We start from the raw sequence: 27774 nt of genomic DNA, 5'->3' as shown, positions 1-27774 counted from the left end.
AGAGAGAAAGAGAGAGGTCTTCCATCAGTGATGAAACAATATTCTAAAGTCATATCTGACTGTACCTCTCTTTTGGGAGGCAGGTTCCCAGAGAATTTATTGTTATATGAAGAAAATGTAATTATGTTGATAGTATTCTTACATAATGTGCAGCAACAAACTATTTTAACAAGGCAGTTTCACTAGATAGGTTTCATTTTTCAAAAAAGGGGAAGAAACACCATTCTGTGGCTCGATGTGGGTTTGTCAGTTATTGCCTCCCCATTTCCTGGGACTTCCCATTGCTTCTTTAGCACAAATCAGACTTGAGCAAAAACAACTCTTTTTCCGTGGAATCAGTTATAAAAAGAATGGCAATGCTACAAGCTGCTTAGTCCCTTAATCTTATTGAAAGGCTTGTGCACATTGCTGAAAGAGCACTGGCTGGCTTCTTCCTCTCTTTGGCTAATTGCTGTGATTCTCCAGGACTAAAGGAGCTGGTTAGTGAAGGTAAGAAAAGAAAGGCAAAGGGCCTTACAATGTTGCTACCATTTTCTCTCATTTCTCTTCTTACACTTTCTTTTTGCTCTTTACCACCAGAACTCAGATATGGTCTTCTAACACTTACAACGCTTTTCCAGGTTACCAAATCAAAGGAGAATAGGAGTTTAAGTAAGCATTCAATGGAGTTGGACAATAAAGAGAAATTAAGCCAAAGAAGTCCTTCTTCTCTTATCTCTTCATGTTTACATTTGGACATTTCTAAAAGATATATTTTTACTTAAAGCTTTGCATTCATCCGATCAAATATTTGTTGTGTCATTTATTCAGCCTTGTTTGCTAATTGTTACAGTGGTTTAGCTTCTGTGTTTAAAAAGAACGCGTACAAATTTAAGCAGAATTTTGCAGGCAAAACACCGCTCTTGACTTCAGTTACAATGATGTAGTTCCAGAGATGAACACAATCACAGTACATTCCAATTGGATTTGGCTCTCAATTATTCAATTCAGCGAGTAAGCAATAGTGTTTTCTATGCAGCAGGACATGCTCAAAGAATGAGATCTATCATGATGATGCTTTTCCAATTTTCATCTGGGTGATGTGGGGGAAAGGCTGCCTTTTGATATTAAAGACAGTGCAATCATGGGTGGACTTTTGTTTGAACTATCTTTAGTCCCACTCAAATATTCATTCTCTTGTGTAATTGAAAACAGACTTGGTTTGATGGGAATATTAATATTTTTATAACATTTCCTGCATTAGGACAGTGTGAGAAGATTGTTTCTGAGATTGAGAAGCTTTTCATAAAAGTGAAGAGTATCATGATGATAAGTTTGGAGACATGTAAAAGAAGTGCACAGATTTTATTATCTCAGAGCAAAGTGATGTTTGACTTAGTTATCTCAGATTATGGGAGTATTTCTAATCATATACATAATAAGTACTTTAGATATATAAAATTTTCTCTCCAGGTTCTTAACAAATGTTATATGACATAAATGTACCTTCATCTACTAGATAGAGTTATCTTCAACTTTTTATTTTGAAAAGTTCCAAACCATTTGAGAGTATATTTAGAACACATGTCACCCTATGTGACATACCTAAATCTCCTAAGAATAATGACAGTTGGGCTGGCGCCGTAGCTCACTTGGCAAATCCTCTACCTGTGGCGCCAGCACCCCAAGTTCTAGTTCCGGTTGGGGCACCGGGTACTAGTCCCGGTTGCTCCTCTTCCAGTCCAGCTCTCTGCTATGGCCCGGGAGTGCAGTGGAGGATGGCCCAAGTGCTTGGGTCCCTGCACCCGCATGGGAGACTGGGAGGAAGCACCTGGTTCCTGGCTTCGGATCAGCGCAACGCGCCGGCCGTGGTGGCCATTAGGGGAGTAAACCTACGGAAGGAAGACCTTTCTCTTTGTCTCTCTCTCTCACTGTCTATAACTCTCTCTCTGTCTCTCTCACTGTCTAACTCTGCCTGTCAAAAAAAAAAGAATAATGACAGTCTTCCACATAATTATAGCATCATGGAAATTTAATATCTATACAATACTATCTAATATTGACCCACATTTAGATTTCACCCGTTGTCCACATGTTCCTTAGAGCATTTTTAGTTTTTAAAGATTTATTTATTTACTTTATTTGAAAGGCAGAGTGACAGATGGAAAGAGACAGAGACACACAGAGAGAAAGAGGTCTTCTATCTACTGGTATACTCCCCAAATGCCTGTCATAGCCCAGGCTAGTCCAGGCCAAAGACAGGAGCCGGGAACTTTATCCTGGTCTTTCATCTGGGTGGCAAAGACCCAAGGTGCATTATTTGGAAGCTGTATTGGAAGCAGAGCAGCTGGGACTGGAACTGGCACTCCAATATGGGAAGCAGATGCCACAATATGGGACACTGTGCCACAAAGCCAGCTTTTTGCTATTTGTTTTTAAAATTTAGTGTGTAATTGAGGATCTTGCATTACATTTGGTTTTCATCCCTACAATTAAGCAAATGTCAATGGTAATAGGCATAATTAACATAAGTAACAATTATTAACAATTATAACATCAAGGAAATTTAACATCAATATGACACTCCTATGATCAGTTTTCTTATTTTCTTAGCCCTCTATCTGTGTCAAAATGCATTAAAAGTGATAATAATATTTAATTTTTCAATTTGTGCGACACTAAGAAAGAATATGAAGAAAAAAACCTAAGTATGACAAAATATATTTACAAAATATTTCTGCCCCCAAATTTACATCTTCTGAAATACGGAAACTCACATAGCAGATAAAGTCCTTGGAAGTAGCTGTTACCTTTGGTCATAAGAATTCATGCAGAACAAATGTAAAATTATTTATTTACTTGGTAATGTTAATATGGAAGACAGAGGATTTTGATTTACTATTGTACTATCTTAGCCTGAAACTAATTTCTTAGGAATCACTTCACATTTGAGAGATTAGATAATACCAAATTACTTGCTTTGTAATATATAGTATGGATTTGATTACATTATAATTAGATGAACAAAACAGTATTTAAATTTTCCATCATAACTCTTCAGTGATTTATATGCAAGTCTTCCAAATCAATAAAAAAAATTTGGATTGGAATTACAGGATCTAGAATTTATATTATAGGGGGAAATAGAGAAGTGAAGAGATGAAATACAGGATTTTGAGGTTTGGGGGTATTAAAAATTTTATCTTTGATATGTGACCTACATGTAATCTAAGAAGACAGCTTGTTTCACCCTTCAATTTAAGGTGAACATAAGTTTGCTCCTTTGATTAGAAAAGTAAGAAATAGTTATATGTTTCAAAATGTCAGTGAAAGCAGTTAATTTTAAACATTGCTAGTGATAGAATAAATTTCCCAAGCTGCTTAAAAGACAATTTGGCAATAGTTCTGATCTAGAAAGTCCACTGCTCCAAATGTGACCTAAGGAAACATTCATGGAGGCACATGCAATGATTATATACAGTGAAAAAGCACGAAAAACCTCAATATCCAATATGATAAATGATTTGCTAAAACAAGATATTCCTGTATAGACATACAAGTTCTCAACTGTTAAGAGGTGGATTGGTTTAAGCAGACATGCTGACAAATGGGAGCCAAACTGCACCCTAGCTAGCTAGGCCTAAGATCTCCTATTGAAATAGCAGGTAACATTTTCATGTCTTTAACTCCTCAGGCTTGCATTCTGTGATGCTGGGAGGCAGCTCCATTCCAATACCTCCATTTCTGTGTGGATACTGGAGGTCTCCTTGGTACCCATTTCAATCCAGCCTCTCCAGATAGCTTTCTTTGCACACACTTAAAATGTTCAAGAGGCAGGCTCTGTTCTGCTGCCTTCTCACACCAAATTCCCCTCTCTCCTCCAAGCGCCAATGCTTATTTTCCTTTGCTATTGCCAGTTGCTCCTTCACTTCAAAGACTGCTCCAATAATTTATTTTACCTTTTAAGGTAGCAGCAGGGTTTTACTAAAGTTGCATGCAATCCTGATGAACACTTTGGGATAGGGGAAAGAAGAAGCTAGACTCCTTTCCAATTTAGGGACAATAATTCTGAATGGGTGGCTAAGGGATCCAAAAGGTTAAAACAGGAAATGAGACTTGGGGGTTATGTATGGTGGGCCAAAGGATGGCTAGGGAACTAGGGCTCTCAGGACAGAAGGAAAAAATGCAAAGATCTCTGCAGTGGGCATAAGGTTTGAGGGAATGGGAAGGAGCTGGTTCTTATGTGAAAAAGACAACAGTGAGGCAAGCGAGGCAGACAAATAGCACATATCATGAGGGCCTAATATCCCTGGAGATGATGGAAAGTGGTTGGTATTTAAAAAGGGCATCTGCAATATTAAATTACTCTGTTACTCTGTGGAACTTGGTTGTAAAATTAAGGGTAAGATGATGCCAGTCTATAACAGTAGGAATAGTTAAGGAAAATGTTCTTATGACTAAATTTTAAAAATGGAGGATACATTATTTGTGTACCTCAAAGACTTATGAGCACTGACACACAACTGAGATGTGTGTAGTTACTCTGAGGTGGGCACTGGATGTCCCCCTAGAACTTTTTCATTCTGTACTTCATTTTGCTGCCTTCTTTCATTTGGCAAGTGCTGTTGTTATGAAATGGCATCAGAGCTGATGCCCTTTTTCTAGAAGGGCTAATTGCTTGTTATCATGACTCCATGATATTAACTGCTCTCAACTATGTGGTTTATGATATCCTGTAAGAGCAGAACACACATTTTGGAGTTTGTAAATTTGGGCTAGAATTTTGCCTCTAGCACTTAGCAGCTATATGACCTTGGGAGGGTGGTAACCTGTTTTCTCATTTGGAGATCTGGATCATGGTAATTTCTTTTCTTTTTTTTTTTGAGATCTATTTATTCATTTGAAAGTCAGAGTTACACAGAGAGGAGAGTCAGTGAGAGAGAGAGAGGTCCTCCATCCACTGGTTCACTTCCCAATTGGCCACAACGGCTGAAACTGCAACAATCCAAAACCAGGAGCCAAGAGCTTCTTGCGGGCCTCCCATGCGGGTGCAGAGGCCCAAGGATTTGGGCCATCTTGTACTGCCTTCCCAGGCCATAGCAGAGATCTGGAGCAACCGGGACTCAAACCAGCACCCATAAGGGATGCCAGCACTGCAGGCGGCGGCTCCACCCGCTACGCCATAGCTCCGGCCCTGATCATGGTAATTTCTAACGTCCAGTGTTGTTGGAAAGTTAGGAGTAGTGTATGGAAAGCACCCAACACAGAGTTACTATCATTGTCGTGCCCTATCCAACTTATCACATATTCTTTTTTAAAAGGAATTTATTTTAAGATTATTTATTTATTTAATTTGTTTGAAGGGTGGGGGTTGAGAGAAAGAATGAGAAAATTCTCTCATCTGCTGGTTTACTCTCCAAATTTCTGCAAAAACCAGAGCTGGGCCAGGCCAAAGCCAGCACCTAGGAATTTAATCCAGGTCTCCCTTGTGGATGGCATGGACCCAGCTACTTGGGCAATTATAATTGCCTTTCAGGGTATGCACTAGCAGGAAGCTGGAGTCAGGAGCAGGAGTCTGGTGTACTGAATCCAGGTACTCCATATGGGCCTCAGTTATCTTAACCAGTGATTGAATGGCTATGCCAAGTGGCTGCCGTTGCATCTTTATTTGAAAGGGAGAGATACAAAAGAGAAGAAGAGAAAGGGAGAGGAGAGGGAGGGTGAGGGGAGGAGAGGGAGAGAGAGAACAAGCTTCTATTATCAAATTCCTGGAACAGCAAAGGGTGGGCGAGGCTGAAATCAGGAGCCAGAGACTCCATCTGGATCTCCCATAGGGGTGGCAGGGATCCAGTGCTTAAGCCATCATTTGCTGCCTACCACGGTGTTCATTAGCAGAAAGCTGGATGGAAAGTAGGGACCAGACTTTATCCCAAGCACTTCAACATGGGATGGGGACATCCGAAGTGGCAGCTTACCTGCTGTGCCACAACACCTTACCCACCTCCCCCATCATCTTTTTGACTGGCCAAGGGTAGGCAGGCCATGGCCCAGGAACAAAATGACCTTCTGCTTGATTTTGTATATAAAGTGTTTTGGGAGCACAGCCAAAATCATACGTTTACATATTGTCTGTGGCTGTTTTCATGCTAGAATGGCAGAGTTGCAACAGAGTCCGTTAGATCTGCAAAGCCTCAAATATTTACTATCTGGCAATTCTAGAGAAAAATAGCTGATGCTTAGGTTACTTTTTTCAAACTATTTCCTCTTATGAAGTTCTTCCTCCTTTAGGTTTTGTTTTTGACTTTATGCTTGTGTTGCCGGGATAAAAGTTAAAAGTGTGCCTATATAGAAAAGATATTACAAGTTTTCTGAGGCACTGGAAATACTAATGTAGAAGGAAGAATTTGTGGTGCAGTTTCTTCTGAAGACCAAGTAAATGATTGAACAAGGTGCTGTACTTTAGCACATAGTTCTAAGTTGTGAATTTGCACATAAGGCTAATTTTGGTATTCCTCTGTCTGGTAATGATTAATGAGAGCTAAATTTACCTAGAACATCTCATCTGCAAATGTCTTTGGGTGTTTTTTCTTTTATACTTTATACACACACACACACACACACACACACGGAGAGAGAGAGAGACAGAGAGAGAATTTCTCTAAGATAAGGGACAAAAATTCAAGTGATAAAATTTTTGAAACATTGAAAAATCCACTGGGTTGATCTAGTGTCTCCAATGAAATTGTCTAAAAAATGTTAACATTTGTTTGAAGTACACTGTTCATAAAACGTTTGAGAGGCCAGCGCTGTGTCATAGTGTGCTGGGCCTCCGCCTACAGCACCAGCATCCTGTGTGGGCGTTGGTTTATGCCCTGCCTGTCCTTTTCCGATCCAGTTCTCTGCTATGGCCTGGGAGGGCAGTGGAGGATGGCCCAAGTGCTTGGGCCCCTGAACCCACATGGGAGACCTGGAAGAAGCTCCTAGCTCCTGGCTTCGGATCAGCCCAGCATTGCAGCCATTTGGGGAGTGAACCAGTGGATGGAAGACCTTTCTGTCTCTCCCTCTCTCTGTCTGTAACTCTACCTCTCAAGTTAATACAGAGTAAAATGATTTAAAAATTAAAAATTAAAAAATTAAAAATTAAAAAAAAAACTTTGAAGAGATATACTGGACAATCGAAAACTGTTGTTTATGAAATATCTATTTTTGTATTTTAAAATTTTGGATATTGTGATGTGCAAAACTATTTTTATCCTAGTGGAGCATTAAATGGCTGTTATGAGAATTAAATATGATAACATGTATACTTTTAATATTTTATGCACTATTACTTTGAGCAATTTAAAACAATCTTTCAAAAGTCTCCTTAGCATGCTCTCTGCTGCCCTCTGCTGATAATTTTCAGGGACTAATTTCGATTCTGATCAATGGTCACTTAATCTTCCTCATAAACTCATGCAATATTAAAGTTTGAAGGTACTCCAGAGATAATTTAATTCCACATTCTCAATTTAGAGATGGGAATACGAGTCTCTGAGAGGTTAAGTGATGTGAACACTGGCTCTATTTTCTAACTTCTGGTGTCTGAATGCCTAGTGACTTTGGACACATTACTCAATCTGTCAGCTGTAAAATGAGCATAATACATAGGGGGAGAGAGAGATACACTCTACTCTTCTTTCTTATGTGGGTCTTTGGCTGGATCTAGAACCCAATTAATACAAGAGCTGATAAATGAGAGAAAAGTGTACATGTTTTGTTAACTTTATGTATACAAGCACATGGGGATTTTCACAAGAGAATGATGTCCAAAGAAATGATCAAAGCATGATGCTTTTATGTTTCTTAGACAATGAACAATAAATCTGTGAAGGGGTGACAGGATAAATGTATATCCAGACTAGGGTAGTGAACTCTGGGGATGTGTGGGGGATATAAAAGGTAGTGGAAGATAAGCATTGCTTCACAGAGTTTGTTTATTCAGGTTAACTGCAGCCCTAATTACCACTGTCTGGTAATCAAGGCCATTTTCTGGTCTTCCTATGTGAAGTGTATCTCTTCCATAAGAATTTTTATGGCTTGCTGTATGTAGGAAAAGACAAGAAAAAATGTCCTTTGTGAAGTTACAGTTCCTCCAGTGATTTTACTTTGAAATATCAAAATGCCAATTTGATCCTTAACTCCTTCAAATAGTAACTACATTTTAGAGTTTTTTAGGGGGTCAATTGATTTAGCACATAAAAAGCATTTAGGGAGTGGGCTTTTAGCCTAGCAGTTAGAACACCCACATCCCACACCCGAGGACCTGTGTTTGTCACCTGCTTCCATCTCCTGACTATAGCTTCCTGTTAATGTAGACTCTGGGAGGCAGTGATGATGGTTCACATAATTGGGTTGCTGCCACTCACATGGGAGACTTTGTGTTCCTGAATCCAGGCTTCAGCCCTGGCCCATCCCAGCCTTTGTGGGCATTTGGGAAATGAACCAGTGGACAGGAGCTCTGTCTATCTCTGTCTCTTAAACAAAGAAAGCCCTTTGAATAATGTCTGGGTTGTGATGAGTATTATATCAATGTTAGCTGTTTTATAGACTTGGCACTAGCTCAACAAAAACCACAGCTAGTGACAAGGTAAGAACCAGACCCCTGGTCTCTTTACTACCCACTCAATAAATATTTTTCCTTAGCGAGTGTTAGCTTTTCATTACTATAGCAAAATATCCAAGGCAAGCTACTTATGAAGGAAGGAGGTTTATTTTGGCTAATGATTATGGAAGTTCACAGTTGAAGATCAGAGCCCCACTGGTTGAGCTCTGTTGATGGCATTCTTGCTGGCAGAGTCCTGAAGTGGGGTAGAATGTCACATGGCAAGATGTAGTGTATGTGTCTGTATCTCTCCTTAGAAAACCATCATGATGCAGTAATTGAGGCCATGACCCAACAATCTAATCCAATTTAATTAGATACTAAAGGCCCCACCACTAAATACCATGACTGGATTAAGATTTCACCCTTATCCTGCAGCCAGAGGCTGAAGGAGACAACCAGGATCTATGAGGTGAGAGCAGACTGAGGTAGCCTGTGCCACTGGAGTATTCCCTGAGGGAGTACCTTGTGGACCACACTGACTTTGACTCCTGTCTGGAGTCCTAGTGGCAGGGCAGGGTACCCACCTAATCCAGTGAAAGAAAAGCACGTTTCTTTCTCCCCATCCCCCAACAAGGGCACCCAGCAACCCGTGGGGGAAAGGTTCCACCCTGACACCAGTAGAGGCTACACATATGCAACAGGGAATTTTATCAGAGGGAAAAATCTGTGTTTCCCTTAGACTGTGAGTCTGGTTGGGAGGGTTGAGAAGGGGGTGGGCACTCACACAAGACTGTGAGGTGGCCCTAGTCTCACAACATATCACAGGCTCTGGGACTCAAACTTCCAAGGCAGAGCACCCACAGACAGCTAGCTCTGGGAATGTCTCTGTTCTCTCATGGATGGGGCAGGCTCATGGGGCAGAATGGATCCTCTGCATCCCATGACTTTGGAAACCTTGTATGTGATGGCAGTGGAAACTCTGTGATTGTACAATAAGCCACAGGGTGTAGCTGGGTCTCTGGACAATCACTGTATCTGGTGTCAAAGGCACTACTCCCTGATTGCCTGGATTGGGTCATTGCAGGACCTGCTCACACTGAGGACCACACTGATCCCTGGTGCAGTTCCTGCACCATGATGGATGAGGGTTGCACCCACTGTAGGCTAAACTCTGCACTGATCACTTTGGAAGAGAGGAGGTGACGTTGTGATTACACCAACAGGCGTGCTCATACTCTCTCCGCTGCTGACAATAGAGGAGTTTTACCACACCCAACTTGAGTGTCACACTGGATTCTTGCCCTACCTTTGAACACTAAAAAGAGTTCCTTAGCCCCACCCAGCACACATCACAGAAGAAGCAGACACTCCACTAAGCCACAAAAGTATAATTCAAAGATAAAACACATTAGATGAGAAAATCAACAAGTATTTCCACAAATGCCTAAAAATGAATGCAAAATACAAGAAACAAGAACAAGGAAGACAACGTGATTCCACCAAAGAAACACAACGATTAAAAATTAGAATTTGAAGACAAAGAGATCAATGAAATGCCTGAAAAAGAATTCAAAAGAATGATCATGGGATTACTCAGAAGCATTGAGAAGCAAATTCATAAGTTAAAGAAATCCATAGATAACATGGATGAAAAATTTTCCTGTGAGAGAGATTTTGAAGAGAAATCAAACTCAAATGTTAGAAATGAATAATTCAATGTGTCAAATAAAAAAATAAAGTAGCAAGCCTTAACAATAGACTTGGTGAGGCAGGAGAAAGAATATCCAAGCTAGGACACAAATCCTTGGAAATATCTCAGGCCAAAAAAGAAGAAATTGGAAAAATTACAAAAAATGTTCGAGATCTATGGGATACTATCAAACGACCCAACATACAAATCTTAGGAGTTCTTGAAGGTATGGAAAGAGAGAATTTATTGGAAGGCCTACTCAGCAAAATAATAACAGAAAACTTCCCTAATTTGGAGGAAGAAAGGGACATTAAAGTACAGGAAGCACATAGAACTCCTAATAGACATGACCAGAAAAAGTCTTTATCATTAGATATTGTAGTCAAACTTGCAACAGTAAAACATAAAGAAAATAATTTGAAAAGTGTGTGAGAGAAACACCAGATGACCCTCAGAGAATCTCCAATTAGAATCACAGCTGATTTCTCATCAGAAACTGTACAGACAAGGAGAGAATGGAAAGACACAGTCTAATTCTTAAGAGAAAAAAGCTATCAACCCAGAATACTGTACCCTGCAAAGGTTTCATTTAGGAGTGAAGGTGAAACAAAGACCTTCCATAACAACAGAAACTGAAAGAATTTGTCACCACTCAGCCAGCCTTACAAAAGATGATTAAGGATGTGCTACATACAGAAACACAGAAACATAGTTACCACTATGAAAGAATTTGAGGCAGAAAATCTCCCAGTAAAAAGTACAAAGGAAATCCAAAATAAACAATAGGAATATTTATGGAAAAATGGAAGGGCCAAGTTGTTACTTATCAATAGTAACTTTGAATGTAAATGGCCTAAATTCTCCAATTAAATGATACAGACTGGCTGAATGGATTAGAAAACAAGACCCATCTATTTGTTTCCTAGAAGAAACACACCTCACCAACAAAGATACACACAGACTGAAAGTGAAAGGATGGAAAAATATTCCATGCTAATGGAAAGCAATAAGCAGCAGGTGTAGTCATCCTAATATCAGACAACATAAACTTTAACATAAAAACTATAAAAAGAGACAAAGAAGGGCATTATTTAGTGATTCAAGGATCAGTTCAATAGGAAGATGTGACTATAATAAATGTATATACACTCAATGCCAGGGTGCCTGGCTATTTAAAACAAATGTTAATGGATCTAAAGGGAGACAGACTCCAATACACTTTTATCAATGGGAGATTCAACTAGACAGGAAATCAACAAAGAAGCAACAAAGCCAACCTACATTGTGGATCAAATGGACCTAACTGATATATACAGAACATTTCATCCCACAGTTGAAGAATACACATTCTTCTCATCAGTGCATGAGAACTTCCTCTAGGATAGACCATCTGCTAGGTCATAAAGCAAATGTCAGCAAATTAAAAAACTGAATCATACCATGTATCTTTTCTGACCACAATGGAATGAGGCTGGAAATTAACTGACCACAATGGAATGAGGCTAGAAATTAACAATAATTTCTAGAAAATACGCAAACACATGAAACTGAACAACATGTTCCTAAATGAACATTGGGTCACAGAAGAAATCAAAAGGGAAATAAAAAAAAGACCCAAAAATGAAGATGACAATACAACATATCAAAATTTATGAGATGCCATTTGGGGAGTGAGCCAGCAGATGGAAGATTTTTTTTTTGACAGGCAGAGTGGACAGTGAGAGAGAGAGACAGAGAGAGAAAGGTCTTCCTTTGCCGTTGGATCACCCTCCAATGGCCGCCGCTGCAGCCGGCGCACCGCGCTGATCCGATGGCAGGAGCCAGGATCCAGGTGCTTTTCCTGGTCTCCCATGGGGTGCAGGGCCCAAGCACCTGGGCCATCCTCCACTGCACTCCCTGGCCATAGCAGAGAGCTGGCCTGGAAGAGGGGCAACCGGGACAGAATCCGGTGCCCCAACTGGGACTAGAACCCGGTGTGCCGGCGCTGCAAGGTGGAGGATTAGCCTATTGAGCCACGGCGCCGGCTGGAAGACTTTTTTCTCTGTCTCACCCTCTCTCTGTCTGTAACACTACCTCTCAAATAAATAAATAAATAAATAACATCTTTTAAAAAACTTATGGGATACAGCAAAAGCAGTGTTACTAAGCAAGTTTATTTATTTATTTATTTATTTATTTATTTATTTTTTGACAGGCAGAGTGGACAGTGAGAGAGAGAGACAGAGAGAAAGGTCTTACTTTTCCATTGGTTCACCCCCCAATCGCTGCTGTGGCCAGCGTGCTGCGGCTGGTACACTGCGCTGATCTGAAGTCAGGAGCCAGGTATTTCTCCTGGTCTCCTATGCGGCTGCAGGGCCCAAGCACTTGGGCCATCCTCCCCTGCCTTCCCAGGCCACAGCAGAGAGCTGGACTGGAAGAGGAGCAACAGGGACAGAATCCAGCGCCCCAACTGGGACTAGAACCTGGTGTGCTGGCGCCGCAGGCAGAGGATTAGCTTATTGAGCCGCGGTGCTGGCCATAAGGCAAGTTTATAGCAATTAGTGCCTACATGAAGAAATTGGAAAGGGATCACATAAATGAGCTATCAATGCATCTCAAGGTCCTAGAAAAACAACAAACCAAACCCACATTTACTAGGAGGAAAGAAATAATTAAAATTAGAGAATCAATAAATAAAATTTAAACAAGAATATAAAAGATCAGAGAAATGAAGAGGTGGTTTGTTGAAAAAAAAATAAACAAAATTGATACACCATTGGCCCAACTAACCAAAAATAAGAGGGTGAAGACCCAAATCAATAAAATCAGAGATGAAAAAGGAGATGTAACAAAAGATACCACAGAAATAAAAAGAATAATCAGAAATTACTACAAACAGCTATATGCCAACAAATTGGAAAATCTGGAAGAAATGGATAGATTCCTAGACACAGACAATCTACCAAGATTGAGGCACAAAGACACTGAAAATCTAAACAGACCAATAACCAAGACAGAGATCAAAATCAGTAATAAACACCCTCCCAACAAAGAAGAGCCCAAGACCGGACAGCTTCACTGCTGAATTCTACATGACTTCTAAAGAAGAACTAATTCCAATTCTTCTCAAACTATTCAAAACAATTAAAAAGGAGGGAATCCTTCCAAACTCTTTCTATGAGGCCAGCGTCATGTTAATTCCTAAACTACAGAAAGATATGACAAAGAGCGAGAACTATAGACCAATATGATTGATGAACATAGGTGCAAAAATCATCAACAAAACAAAATACTAGCTAATTGAATGCAATAACACATCAGAAAGATCATTCACCCGGGCCAAGTGGGATTTATCCCTGGTAGGCAGAGATGGTTCAATATGCACTAATCAACAAATGTGATACATGACATTAACAAACTGAAAATTAAAACCATAGGCCAGCGCCATGGCTCACTAGGCTAATCCTCCACCTGCGGCGCTGATGCCCCAGGTTCTAGTCCCTGTTGGGGTGCTGGATTCTTTTTTTTTTATTTAATGAACATAAATTTTCAAAGTACAGCTTATGGATTACAATAGCTTCCCTACCCCCCATAACTTCCCTCCCACCCACAACACTCCCCTCTCCCACTCCCTCTCCCCTTCCATTCACATCAAGATTAATTTTCAATTCTCTTTATATACAGAAGATAAATTTAGCATATATTAAGTAAAGATTTCAATAGTTTGGGGTGCCGGATTCTGTCCCGGTTGCTCCTCTTCCAGTCCAGCTCTCTGCTGTGGCCCAGGAAGGCAGTGGAGGATGGCCCAAGTGCTTGGGCCCTGCACCTGCATTGGAGACCAGGAGGAAGCACCTGGCTCATGGCTTTGGATCGGTGCAGTGCGCCGGCCATAGCGGCCATTTGGGGGGTGAACCAACGGAAAAGGAAGATCTCTCTCTCTCTCTCTCACTGTCTAACTCTGCCTGTCAAAAAAAAAAAATTAAAACCATATAATTATCTCAATGGACGCAGAGAAAAGCATTTGATAAAATACAACATCCTTTCATCATAAAAACCTTAAGCAAATTGGGTATAGAAGGAACATTCCTCAACCCAATCAAGGCAACATATGAAAAACTGACATCCAGCATCATATTGAATGGGGAAAAGTTGGAAGCATTTCCACTAACACCCAGAACCAGACAAAGATGCCCACTCTCACCACTGCTATTCAATACAGTTTTGTAAGTTTTGGCCAGAGCAAGAAAAAAGAAATCAAAGGGATACACATTGGAAAGGAGGAAGTTGAATTATCCCTGTTTGCAACTGACATGATTCTGTACATAGGGGAACCAAAAGACTCTACTAAGACTATTGGAACTCAGAGTTTGGTAAAGTTGCAGGATATAAAATTAACACAAAAATGAACAGCCTTTGTATACACAGACAATGCCATGGCTGAGAAAGAATTTGTAAGATTAGTCCCATTCACAATAGCTAGAAAGATTTTAAATACCTTGGTGTAAATTTAACCAAGGAGTGACAAAAAGCATGAAACACTAAAGAAATAGAAGACATCAGAAAATGGAATAATCTTCTATGTTCAAAGATTGGAAGAATTCATATCATAAAAATGTCCATACTATCAAAAGTAACTTACAGATTCAGTGTGATCTCAAAAAAAATGCCAATGATGCTCTTCTCAGAACTAGAAAAAAATGATGCTAAAATTCATATGGAAACACAAGAGACCCTGAGTAGCTAAAGCAACCATAAACAAAAAAAGATGGAGGCATCAACTCAAAATGGATCAGGATCTAAATCTTCAACCTGATATTATCAAATTACTAGAGGAGAACATTGAGGAAACTCTACAAGACACTGGCATAGGCAAAGACTTTTTGGAAAAGATCCCAGAAGCACAAACAATGAAAGCAAAAATATAGAAATGCGATTACATTGAGCTAAGAACCTTCTTTACTGCAAAGGAACATTCAGCAAAGTGAAGAGGCAACCCACAAAAGGGAGAAAATATTTGCAAACTATGCAACTGATAAAGGATAATATCTAGAATCTATAAAGATTTTGTGGTTTGGCATGTGGAGCCTCTGCCTGCTAGTGGTCTGGGAAAGGCAGTGGATGATGGCTTGGAGGTGTGGAGGGCCTGGGGGTGCTCCTGGCTTCCATTTCCATTTAGCTCAGTCCTTCCCCACTGTGGCTGTCTGGCGTGGTGGGCTGGCGGGATGGAGGATGTCTGTCTCTCCTTTTCTCTGTGGCACTTTCAGATAGATAAATAAATATATCTTTTTTTAAAAAAAAGAAAAAACAGCAATCTTGCACCCCCTGTCTAGAAACAGCTACTTTGCATGTCTTTTAACTAACTATTTGATATTCATGACCATTTCTTTCAGTAGCATATTTGTACTGCAAGTTTCAGATTTTCCAGCTGGGGGCATTATTTACTGATTCATTAAAATGAAGAACAGGATTTAGTTCTCTTTTGATCACTGGCTTCCACAAAGTATGCACAGCTTTTTAAGAACATTTTTTATTCTAATTTTCATCCGTTTTTAACAGATTCAATGTGATTCATAGATTCAATTCTAAAGATATAATTATAATTATATCCTTCCTCACTCCTTCCTTCCCTCCCCCTTCTCATTCCCATCCTCCTACCCTCCTTCCTTCTCCCTGTTTTTTTTTTTAAGATTTATATATTTATTTGAAAGAGTTACATAGAGAAAAGGAGAGGCTGAGAGAGGTCTTCATCCACTGGTTTACTCCCCAATTGGCTGGAAAGGCCTGAACTGTACCAATCCAAAGCCAGGGGCCAGGAGCTTCTTCTGGGTCTCCCACATGGGTTCAGGGGCCCAAGGACTTGGGCCATCTTCCACTGCTTTCTCAGGCCATAGCAGGGACCTGGATTAGAAATAGAGCAGCCAGGACTCGAATTGGCGCCCATATGGGATGCTGGCACTGTAGACAGTGGCTTTACCCACTACACCACAGTGCTGGCCCCTCTCCCTGTTTTTTTTTTTTCTTTTAGTTCTTGGGATAACATATTTTAAATTTACTTTACAGTAAAAAGGCTTACTACTTCACCAAATAAGAAGTTTAACAAGTAAAAAGCAAAAAGACCCTAACTTAGTTGAAATATAGGCAACAGCTATAAATAATGGTTGAATGGAAAAATGATCATTTCACCCATAAACAGTAAATTTTAAAGTAATCACAGATCATTAAAACTATATTAGTATAACATTCTTATCCACTGGCTGGACAGAGTTATAAAACTAAGTTTTACAAAACTGTATTTGCAGCAGTACTGATACAAACAGTCATTTCTTTATTATTCTTTTGCCTTTTTCTCTCTTTTGTTTGCTTTTAATCTTAGTTTCTACATATAAGGGAGAGCATGTGGGATTTGTCTTTCTGGGTGTAGCTTATTTGACTCAATAAGATGTCCTCCAATGGCATCCATTTTGCTGCAAATGGTAGAATTTCTTTTTTTATAGTTGAGTAATATTCAATTGTGTACATATACCACATTTTATTTATCCATTCATCTTTTGATGGACACCTTGGTTGGTTCCAAATTTTGGCTATTGTGAAGAGTGCTGCTATAAACATGATGGTGCAGGTTATCTCTTTGATTCATTGTGCTCGTCTTTTGGGTATATACCCAATAGTGGAATTGCCAGATCACATGGCAAGTCTATTTGTAGTTTTTTAAGAAATCTCCATACTGTTTTCCACAGTGGCTGTACTAATTTACATTCTTGCCAACAGTGCCTAAGTGTTCCTCTTTCTCCACATCCTCACCAGCATTTCTTATTCTGTGTTTTGGATTTTAGCCATTCTGACAGGAGTGAGGTGATATCTCATCGTGGGTTTGATTTGCACTTCATGAATGGCTAGTGATGTTGAGCATTTTTTCATATATTTGTTGGCCATTTGTATTTTTTTTTTTTGAGAACTGTTTATTGACATTTTCTGCCCATTTCTCAACTGGATTTTGTTGTTGTTGTTGTTGAGTTCTTTAAATTGCTGATATATTGGGGATATAAATCCTTTGCCAAATAGGTGGTTTGCAAATATGTTTTCCTATTCTGTTGGATGTCTTGTTAGGGTCTGAAAAAGCCCACCGCCCGAGGAGCGACTCCAAGAGACTTATTCTCTCATGCAACCAGCAAAGGGTTAAATTTATTGATCCAACATGTTGGGGCCCTCTGACAAGGACAGAGGAGCAGTGAGGAACTACAGCATAGGGTTTATAAAGGCAAAAACCGCAAAATCAGGAGGGGGGAGAGAATACACGGTTGCTAAGTGGTTGCTAAAATTTTACAATCAGCAATTATGATTTTAAGACATAGACAAATCACATCTTCATTATTAGCCCAGGTAACCCAGGTGCAACCTTTCTACTTTTAAGCTTGAGCAATCATGCTAGGGGGTTTTTGTGTGTTGCCAAGGGTGATGTAGTGCACTGCTATTGTCCGACTATTTGAGATCATAGTTTTAGACCAGAGTCTCACGGTGGCGGGGTTGCTTTCCCAGAATGCAGTCTCAAGTGCTCCAAAATGGAGTCCCTACTGTCAAGGTGCTACTTCACTCTGTTTTATTTTTACAGCTGCACCAGGAAGGTTTAAACCTGTAAGCTTAAGCTTAACTTTTTATACCCGCACATATACAATTTTAACTCTTCAGTCTCTTCACTCTACTGATGGCTTCATTTGCTGTGCAAAAGCTTCTGAGTTTGATATCCCATTTACTTAATTTTTATTTTGTTGCCTGTACTTTGGGAGTCTTGTCCAAAAAACTGTCCCCTACACCAATGTTTTGGAGTGTTTCCTCTACATTTTCGTCCAGCAACCTCATAGTCTCAGGTCTTAAATTGAGGTCTTTGATCCATCTTGAGTTGATTTTTGTATATTGTGAGAGGTATCATCTAATTTCATTCACATATACCTACATAGATGTATATCTATATATATATATAGATAGAAAGACAGATATAGATATATCCAATAATTTTGCCAGCACCATTTGTTGAAGAGATTATCCTTACTCCACTGTATGGTCTGAGCACTTTGGTCAAAAAAAGAGTTGGCTGCATGTATGTGGATTAGTTTCTGGCCTCTCTATCCTGTTCTACTGATTTATGTGTTGGTTTTTATGCCAGCAACAAGCTGTTTTAACTACTATAGCCTTGTAGTATGCTTTGAAATCAGGTATTGTGATGTCTCTAGCTTGGTTTTTCTTGCTCAGGATTCCTTTGGCAATTCAGGGTCATTTTTGATTCCATATGAATTTTAGGATTGTTTTTTTCTAACTCTGTAAAGAATGCCATTGGTATTTTGATAGGGATTACATTGACTCTATAAATTGCTTTAGGTAGTACAGATATTTTAATTATATTGATTCCTCCAATCCATGAGCAAGGAATATCTTTCCAATTTTTGTGTCTGTGATGATTTCTCTCATCAATGTTTGATAATTTTCACTGTAGAGGTCTTTCACTTATTTGATTAAATTTATTCCTAAATATTTGATTTTTTGTTGGCTATTGTGAATTTATCATTAGCATACAAAAAGCTCCTGATTTTCGTATGTTTATTTTGCAACCTGCAATTTTACAGAATTGGTTTATCAATTCTAACAGCTTTTTGGTGGAGTGTTTAGGTTTTTCCATGTTCAATATCACGTCATCTACAAACACAGATAATTTGAATTTTTCTTTTCCAATTTAATACCTGTTATTTCTTTCTCCTCCTTAATTGTTCTTGCTAAAACTTCCAGTACTATACTGAATAAGAGTGGTGAAAGTGGACATCCTTGTTTTGTTGCAGATCTGAGGAGAAATGCTTTCAGCTTTTCCCCACTCAGTATGATATTATTTTGTGATATTTAGCCATTACAATTTTGAGGAATATTCCTTCTATACCAAATTTGTGGAGGGATTTTTTTTTTTGACAGAGTGGACAGTGAGAGAGAGAGACAGAGAGAAAAGTCTTCCTTTGCCGTTGGTTCACCCTCCAATGGCCTCCGTGGCTGCCGTGCTGCAGCCAGCGCACCGCGCTGATCCGATGGCAGGAGCCAGGAGCCAGGTGCTTTTCCTGGTCTCCCATGGGGTGCAGGGCCCAAGGACTTGGGCCATCCTCCACTGCACTCCCTGGCCACAGCAGAGAGCTGGCCTGGAAGAGGGGCAACCGGGACAGAATCCAGCGCCCCGACCGGGACTAGAACCCGGTGTGCCGGCGCCGCAAGGCGGAGGATTAGCCTAGTGAGCCGCGGCGCTGGCCTGTGGAGGGATTTTATCATGAAGGCATGTTGAATCTTATCAAATGCATCTACTGAGATGACTATAGGCTTTTTGTTCTTCTATCGATGTGATTTATAACATTTATTGATTTGAGAATGTTGAACCACTCTCACATTTCTGTAATAAATCCCACTTGATTGTGATTTATGATCTTTTTGATGTGGCTTTGTATTCGATTTGATAGTATTTTTTTGAGAATCTTTGTATCTGTGTTCATTAAGAATTTAAGTCTGTAGTTTTTGTGTGATGTCTTTATTTGGTTTTGGTATCAAATCATGTTGGCCTCATGAAAAGAGTTTGGCAGAGTTCTATGCTGTTCAATAGTTTGGAAAAGTTTTAAGAGTATTTCCTCTTTGAATGTTTTGCAGAATTCAGTAGTAAAGACATCAGGTCCCAGGCTTTTCCTTGATTGAACACATTTGATTACTGCTTTAATCTCATTGTTTGTGTGGGTCTGCTTAGGTTGTCTGTATCTTCTTGAGTTAATTTTGGTATGTCATATGAATCCAGGAATTTATCCATTTTTTGAGGTCTCCCAGTTTATTAGCATATTGTTTTTCATAGTAGTTTCTTATGATCCTTTGTATTTTAACTGTGTCGGGTAGGTGTAATGTCTACTTTTTCATCTCTAATTTTATTTATTTGAGTTTTTCTTTTTTTCTTTGTTAGTCTGGCTAGAGGTTGATCTATTTTGTTTATCTTCTCAAAGAACCAACTTTTTTATTTTCAATTTCATTGATTTCTGCACTTATTATTTCTTGCCTCCTGCTGATTTTGGGTTTTGTTTGTTCTGGTTTTTCTAAGTCTTTAAGATGCATATTTAGATCTTTGAGACATTTCTTTTTTAATGTAAGCACTTAGTGCTATAAACTTCCCTTTTAATACTACTTTTGCTATACCCCACAGGTTTTGATATGTTGTGCTTCATTTTCATTGGTTTCAAGGAAGTTTTTGATTTCCTTTTTCATTTCTTCAATAACCCATTGATCATTTAGTAGTATGTTGTTTAATTTCCAAGTATTTATGAGTATTCTATTGTTCTTCTTGTTTATTTCTGGTTTTATTCTTTTATGGTCTGGGAAGATATATAGTATGATTTCAATCTTTTAAATTTGCTGAGACTTGATTTTTGGCCTAATATGTGGTCTTTCCTAGAAAATGTTACATGAGCTAATGAAAACAATGTGTATTCTGTAGCTGTTGGGTGGAATGTCCTGTAAATGTCTATTAGGTCCATTTGCTCGACAGTATGTTTCAACTCCAATTTATCTTTATTGATTTTTTTTTGTCTGGATGATGTGTCTATTGTTGAGAATGGGGTGTTGAAGTCACTCACTATTATTGTGATGCAGTCTATCATTCATTTTAGGTCTAATGGTATTTTCTGTATATAACTGGGGGGTGTTGGGTGTATATATATTTATGATTGTTATGTATTCTTGCTGAATTGAACCTTATCAAAATACAATATCCTTTTTTATATCTTTTACAGTTTTTGATTTAAATTCTGTTTTACCTTATATTAGGATAGCTATGTCTGCTCACTTTTGATTTCCATTTGCCTGTAATATCTTTTTCCAATCCTTCACTTACAGTCTGTGTGTACTTTGTGAAGTGATTGCACTGTAGGCAGCATATAGTGGGGTTTGATTTTTTTTTTAATTTTATTTTTTTTATTTTTGACAGGCAGAGTGGACAGTGAGAGAGAGAGACAGAGAGAGAAAGGTCTTCCTTTGCCGTTGGTTCACCCTCCAATGGCCGCCGCTGCAGCCGGCGCACCGCGCTGATCCGTTGGCAGGAGCCAGGATCCAGGTGCTTTTCCTGGTCTCCCATGGGGTGCAGGGCCCAAGCACCTGGGCCATCCTCCACTGCACTCCCTGGCCATAGCAGAGAGCTGGCCTGGAAGAGGGGCAACCGGGACAGAATCCGGCGCCCCGACCGGGACTAGAACCCGGTGTGCCGGCGCCGCAAGGTGGAGGATTAGCCTATTGAGCCACGGCGCCGGCCCTGATTTTTTTTTTTATACATTCACCGAACCTAAATCTTTTGGTTGGTGAATTTAATCCATAGTATACACATCTTTATCCCAGACCTCTCACTATAAGGAGTGGCCACCTTGTCTGGACACATTTATTTGTATTATAAGATAAAATCATATTATCTTTTTTAACTTCATAGTCACCTGGTGGTTATATATGAATTTGGTTAGATCAATTTTCAGTGTTTTATATATAGTATCATGGCTATGTAAAAGCTACTTATAAGCAGTAAACAATAGTTTATTTTTTCATGCACAACTTCTGGTTATAAAATTCTGGGCTAAAAGTAGGTTTCATTTAGGGTGGGGTTTGGCACAGTGGTTAAGGCACCACTTGCAATGCCTGCAACCTGTATTGGAGTGCCTGGTTTGAGTCCTGGTTTTTACTGCTTCCTTCTACTGCACACCCTGGGAAACAGCAGATGATGGGTCAAGTACTTGGGTCCCTGCCACTCACAAGGGAAACCCAGATTCACATCCAGGCTCCTGGCTTTGGCCTGGCAGAGTTTGGCTTTTGTGAGCATACACGTTGTGAACTAGTAGTTGGAACATCTTTCTTTGCCTCTCCCTGCCTCTGTCTCTACACCTTTCAAATAAATAAAAAATAAATATGGGACCAGTGCTGTGGCATAGAGGGTTAGGCTGCCGCCTGCGATTTCTGCATCACATATGGGCACTGGTTCCAATCCAGCTTCCTTATAACGCACCTGGGAAAGCAGTGGAAAATGGCCTAGGTTCTTGGGCCCCTGAATCCATGTTGGAGACCCTGAAGAAGTTCCTGGCTTCGGTCTGGCCCAGCTCCCATCATTGCAGTCTTTTGCAGGGTGAACCAGCAGATGGAAGTTTTTGTGTCGCCCTCTCTCTTTATAACTCTGCCTTTCAAATAAAATAAATAAATCTTTAAAAAAAGAAAAAAATTAAAGGAAAATAACTTTCATTCAAAAATTTAGACTTTTTTTTCATTGTCTTACTGTTTGCCTACATTGCTACTGAGGACTCTGAAGATTCTGGTTCATGGTCTTTTTGTGTTTGACTTTTCTCTTTGGAAACTTAGAGGATCTTCTTTTTATTCCAAGTGTTCTATCATTTTGTAATAATGAGTGGCAGTGTAGATATATTTTTTTACTCACGATTTTGGGAACTCATGTCCTGCAATTCTGAGAAACATTCTTAAATTGTTTCTTTGAATTTCTCACATAGTTGTTTTGTTCTTTTTTTAAACCTTCTGTTTGTTATTCAGATAATGGATCTCCTGGACTGTTTTTCGAATTTTACCTTCTCTCTACTATTTTCTATCTTGCATTTTTCTTTCACTCTCAAAATGAGGATTTGCTTAAACTTTATCTTCAAATCCTTCTATTGAGTTTTAAAATTATCATTTTTAATTTCCAAGGACGTTGGAATACTTATTTTAAAAATAGTATCTCATTTGTAATTCAAGATTATAATATTATCCCTTAACTCTGAGAATATTGAAGGTAGAGATTCCTGCCATGATACCCCCATATACTTTACTTCCTTCAAGTGACCATTTTGGTGTCTCAGATATCAAACCTCTCCTGAGATTTTTCAAAATCACACTTATATTTAAGGATGGAGATCCAAGTAGCTTCCTGGGCTCTACTGATTGTGGGTTTGAATGAAGGGTGATCTGCTTGCCCACTTGAGTTCAGGAAGCTCTGATGTCAATTTCTCTTCTTCTCAGCCATGATGAATTTGGTCCACTTGAGTCTTTTATTGGTGCATAAATATTATACCCTAAGTCTTTCATGGTTCTGGATTCTGAAGCTTCAAATCTCAGGTTATAGTATATAACAAGCTGTTTCTCCAAAACTATTAAAAAGGTTTGTAAAAGGCTTATTTGTTTGTTTGAAAGGCAGAATGAGAGAGAGAGAGAGAGAGAGAGAGAGAGAGAGAGAGAGAGAGGAGAATAGAGAAAGAGAGGGAGAGGGAGAGGGAGAGGGAGGCAGAAACTCTTCCATCTGCAGATTCACTCCCCAAATGGTTGCAATCGCTAGAGCTGGGCCAAGCGGAAACCAGGAGCCTGGAACTCCATCTGTGTCGCCTATGTGAGCAGCAGGGGCACAAGTACTTGGGCTATCTGACACTACATTCTCATGTGCATCACCAGAGAGCTGAATAAGAAGTGGAGCAGTTGGGACTCAAACTGGCACTCACGTGGGATGCTGGCATCGCAGGCAGCAGCTTAACCAGCTGTACCACAATTACTTCTGCCGAGAATTTCTAAAACCTACTTAGGAATTTAAAAGTCAACAGTACATTTGCCTTGATTTCCCACAGTTGTACCTTGAGGCCTTACAAATGGAATGAACTGTCTGTCTCCTGGGGAGGGATAGGCAAGGCTGGGGAGAACTGGGAAGTAAGTGCATCATTATGAGGCCTTTATGATAAATTCTTTTGCTCTGTTAATTATATTTTCATGCATGTAAGATTTACCTTTACACATGGATGTTAGGCTTGTTGAACTGTATTTTGAAAAGTCTTTCTTAGGAAAGGACAGCATTTTCTCTTTGTAAGTGTGCTCAGCTTACAATAATACCTCAAGGAGTTGTTTAAAATCTTCAGCTTTGTATTTTATGGCACATAACTATGCCTAAAATATAGTAAAAGGATTTAAATAACTGATAAATTTGGTGAATATACCTGGGAATAGTTCCAAAAGAGAAAAACATTTATAATATTACCCTTATACAACTAAAAAAGAGGAACATATTTCATTTACTTGCAAAATAATAGCTACATGAATGTAAAAGAGGTACTATTTTATATGAAAATGGCCTTTGAATATGGTTTAAAACAATCCCTTTCTGTCTAATGTGACTTTCCAATTTCAGGCTCAAGTTGGCAGGTTTGTTTTAGAAGCCCAGCCCTTGAGGCCAAAGAGGACTTTTTCTTGCTGTTGCCTGTTGCCCCATTGCCAGGAATGCCAGTGTGTTCCTTTTTTAGAAAATGCAGCTGCTGTTTCTAGCCTATTCTGGCCACTCCAGACCTCAGTGACAACTGCTGAGGATAGGCAGGGGAGGCAGGTGTAGGGAAAACCCACTGTCAGGAAAGCTCCTTGGTAACTAGGGCAGAGGTAAACACATCAGTTGAGTGCAGAGACATTTCCTGAACGTATTTTGAGAAGTGGGAGGGGTTGTAGTCTCTTCTGGATTGTAAAGGTAGGTAAAACTTTGTGGCTCTTCATGATATGTTGAGTATGGATTAATTTCATACTATATAATGGTTGTCATTGCTAAATTTAAATTAACAAAAATCTTTTGAGTTCCTCCTAAATGCAAGTAACTGTGCTAGTTCCAGAGGATAAAATACAAAGATGAGTAAGATACAGCTTTTGTTTTCAGCAGACTTTGCCTTGGATTTCCTCACCATAGTTCTCATATCCACTAGATATGCTGCCCTCCAATATGCAAGCTTTTTTGATCACTCTCCATTTTCCATGAGACGGAACTCAAATTTCTGCTTCATTCCCAAGGTCTTTCATGATCCAGTTCCACCCTGTTTTCCAAGCTCTTTCTGCTTGTTCTCAGCTATTTGGTATGTGGTGTATAGGCTATGGCACCATATTCTTTTATAACTCTCTTTCTATGGATAGAACTCCTACTTACTCTTCAACAGGCAACTGACATGTCAGCTTCTCTATGACACAGCCTGTAACTTCTCCCCCTTCTCAGACTGTTAGAAGCCCTTCCCCTGTACTTTCTTTGTGCCTATCAATATTATAATGTTCAGTGATAAAATGTTGAGATTGTTTATATTCAATTTGTTTTCTCTCATAGTGGGAAACTTCCTGAAGGGAGGAACTATATCCTTTTTCATCTTCAGCACATGCCACAGTTCTGGTATACAACAGACACAGAATTGGTAATGGCTTCTTGAATGAATGGCATGAACTCATTCACTGTTCTTTACTTTTCTGTTGCATCAACTGTCAATTTTTAAGAACCCAGTCTTCTTTGTCCCCATTTTTACTCCTTAATTCTCTTTCCAGAATGCTGTCAGAAGGGTATCTCAGTGGACTTGCCTGCTGGAATGACATCCACTGGAGTTGCACATCTTGTAATGAGCAGGTGGCTGAGGAAAGGGAAGAAGAGACGAATTCCACTGCTGCTCTTTCCTATTCCTCCATGGATGAAACACAAGTCAGAAGTCTCTTTGTGAGCTGCAAATCCTCTGGCAAGTTCATTTCTTCAGTGACTTCAAGAGACAGCCAACAGAGTAGAAGTCAGAGAGTCACTTTGCTGCAGACAAACCCCAATCCTGTGTTTGAAAGTCCAAACATGCCTGCAGTTGAAATATGTAGAGAGCCCAGCAGAGAGACCTACTTGGTTCCACCTTCCTGCAAGAGTATCTGCAAGAATTACAATGACTTGCATATTGCAGGGGGACAGGTGATGGCCATTAACTCAGTGTCAACAGACTTCCCTTCTGAGAGCAGTTTTGAATATGGTCCTTTGCTGAAGTCGTCTGAGATTCCTTTGCCCATGGAGGATTCCATTTCCACTCACCCCAGTGACTTTCCCCCAAAACCTGTTCAGCGGTACTCATCCTACTGGAGAATAACGAGCATCAAAGAGAAAAGCAGCCTACAAATGCAGAAGCCTATTTCTAATGCAGTGCTGAATGAGTACCTGGAGCAGAAGGTGGTGGAGTTATACAAACAGTACATTATGGACACCATGTTTCATGACAGTTCTCCTACCCAGATTCTGGCATCTGAACTTATCATGACAAGTGTGGACCAAATTAGTCTTCAAGTATCTAGAGACAAGAATCTGGAGGCCTCAAAAGCTAAGGATATAGTCATTAGCCGCCTATTACAGTTGGTGTCAACTGAGATCAGCACTCCTAGTCTTCATATTTCTCAGTATAGCAATGTGAATCCATAGGGAGGATGCTTCCATTCCTCTCTCTCAATGACTCAAAACCAAAGCAACACTTATTCATTCATTCTGAGAATGTGCAGGAGGGGGTTGTAAATGATAGTCATGAGATAGAGAAGTAAAGGTCACCAAGAAGTGAGGCATGAATTAAGATGAAATCTCATAGAAAGAAAATCATTATGAGAAGTGTGAGAAGAGGAGCTGTACAGAATGATTTCAAAGAGAGGTCTGTACAGTAACAAAGTTAAAAAAAAACAAACAAGAAAAGGCTACAATTCATTTAATTCAGTATAGATACTGAACAAGAGGACAAGCCAACTAAGAATGAAACACACTATGGCAAAACTGAAAAGCCAAAAAGTTTCAGGATAAAGAGTTAATATGTTTGGGGCCAGCACTGTGGCATAGTGGGTAAAGATGCAGTGCCAGCATCCCATATGGGCACCACTTCAGTCCCAGCTGCTCCACTTCTGATCCAGCTCTCTGCTGGAAGGCAGCAGAAGATGGCCCAAGTGCTTGGGCCCCTGCACCCACAAGGGAGACCTGGAGGAAGTTCCTGGCTCCTGGATCAGCCCAGCTCCAGCCATTGAGGCCATTTGGGGAGTGAACCAGCGGATGGAAGACTGACTTTCTCTCTCTCTCTCTGCCTCTCTGTAACTCAGCCTTTCAAATAAATAAATAAATAAATATATTTTTATAAAAGAGTTACTGTGTTTGGTACTCAAGTGAATTCCTTCAAGTTGTTCTTGAGGGAAATGGACTGTAGAAGGCTGCTATATTTGGATAGAATGTTTAAACATTTTTTCAAAATATATCTTTCTATTTCTTTTATCCTGTATAATTTTAAAATATATTGTAAATATTAAAAAATAGCAAATTGCAATTGTGTTTTTCCTTTGGAATAATTATTTATCTACAGCAATAGCCACACAACAGCCACTCAAATCCTCAAATTCTGTTTATTGGTGGAGATGAGATTTTCTAGATGGAAAATACCACATATTGAACATTTAACCATTGAGTTTTATTTTGCTAAATGTATGAATTTTCTTGGTTGTACTAAGCTTCAAAGGAAGTGGTGAATCTTACTTTTTCTCATTTTTTCTCTTCCTTTTCCCCATGCCTTCTTAACCTGGAACCAAGAAGGGTTACAAGCGGTGGGTCCCATATTAAATTCTGTAAACACTTTCACTAGAGTGGTAACTTCCTAAGAGCTTCACTGCTCTCACCCTTTCCTCTAGCTTAGGATTGGCAAACTAGGTATGGCATATTGGCCAAATCTGGCCTGTCACCTAT

General features: G+C 39.6%; 1 protein-coding gene across 2 annotated transcripts; it reads left to right on the top strand.

The window, feature by feature from the left end:
• The first annotated feature begins 280 nt into the window (after nucleotides 1-280).
• TASL (TLR adaptor interacting with endolysosomal SLC15A4) lies at nucleotides 281-27180 on the top strand. Of its 2 annotated transcripts, XM_051827662.3 has the most exons (3): nucleotides 284-489; nucleotides 25375-25459; nucleotides 25587-27180. In XM_051827662.3, exon 3 carries the CDS (start codon nucleotides 25588-25590, stop codon nucleotides 26482-26484), a length of 897 nt encoding a protein of 298 aa, XP_051683622.2. In that variant the 5' UTR covers nucleotides 284-489; nucleotides 25375-25459; nucleotide 25587; the 3' UTR covers nucleotides 26485-27180. The 2 variants fall into 2 exon arrangements, with proteins under 2 accessions (XP_002720051.2, XP_051683622.2); XM_002720005.6 differs by lacking the exon at nucleotides 25375-25459 and having other exon boundaries at nucleotides 281-489.
• Nucleotides 27181-27774: the final 594 nt, after the last annotated feature.

This window comes from Oryctolagus cuniculus, chromosome X, assembly GCF_051225735.1.
Source record: "Oryctolagus cuniculus isolate XC-2025 breed Fujian yellow rabbit chromosome X, ASM5122573v1, whole genome shotgun sequence".
Taxonomy (NCBI): Eukaryota; Metazoa; Chordata; class Mammalia; order Lagomorpha; family Leporidae; genus Oryctolagus; species Oryctolagus cuniculus.
The sequence above is the reverse complement of the archived record's forward strand: the minus strand, read 5'-3'. Positions and strand labels throughout refer to the sequence as shown.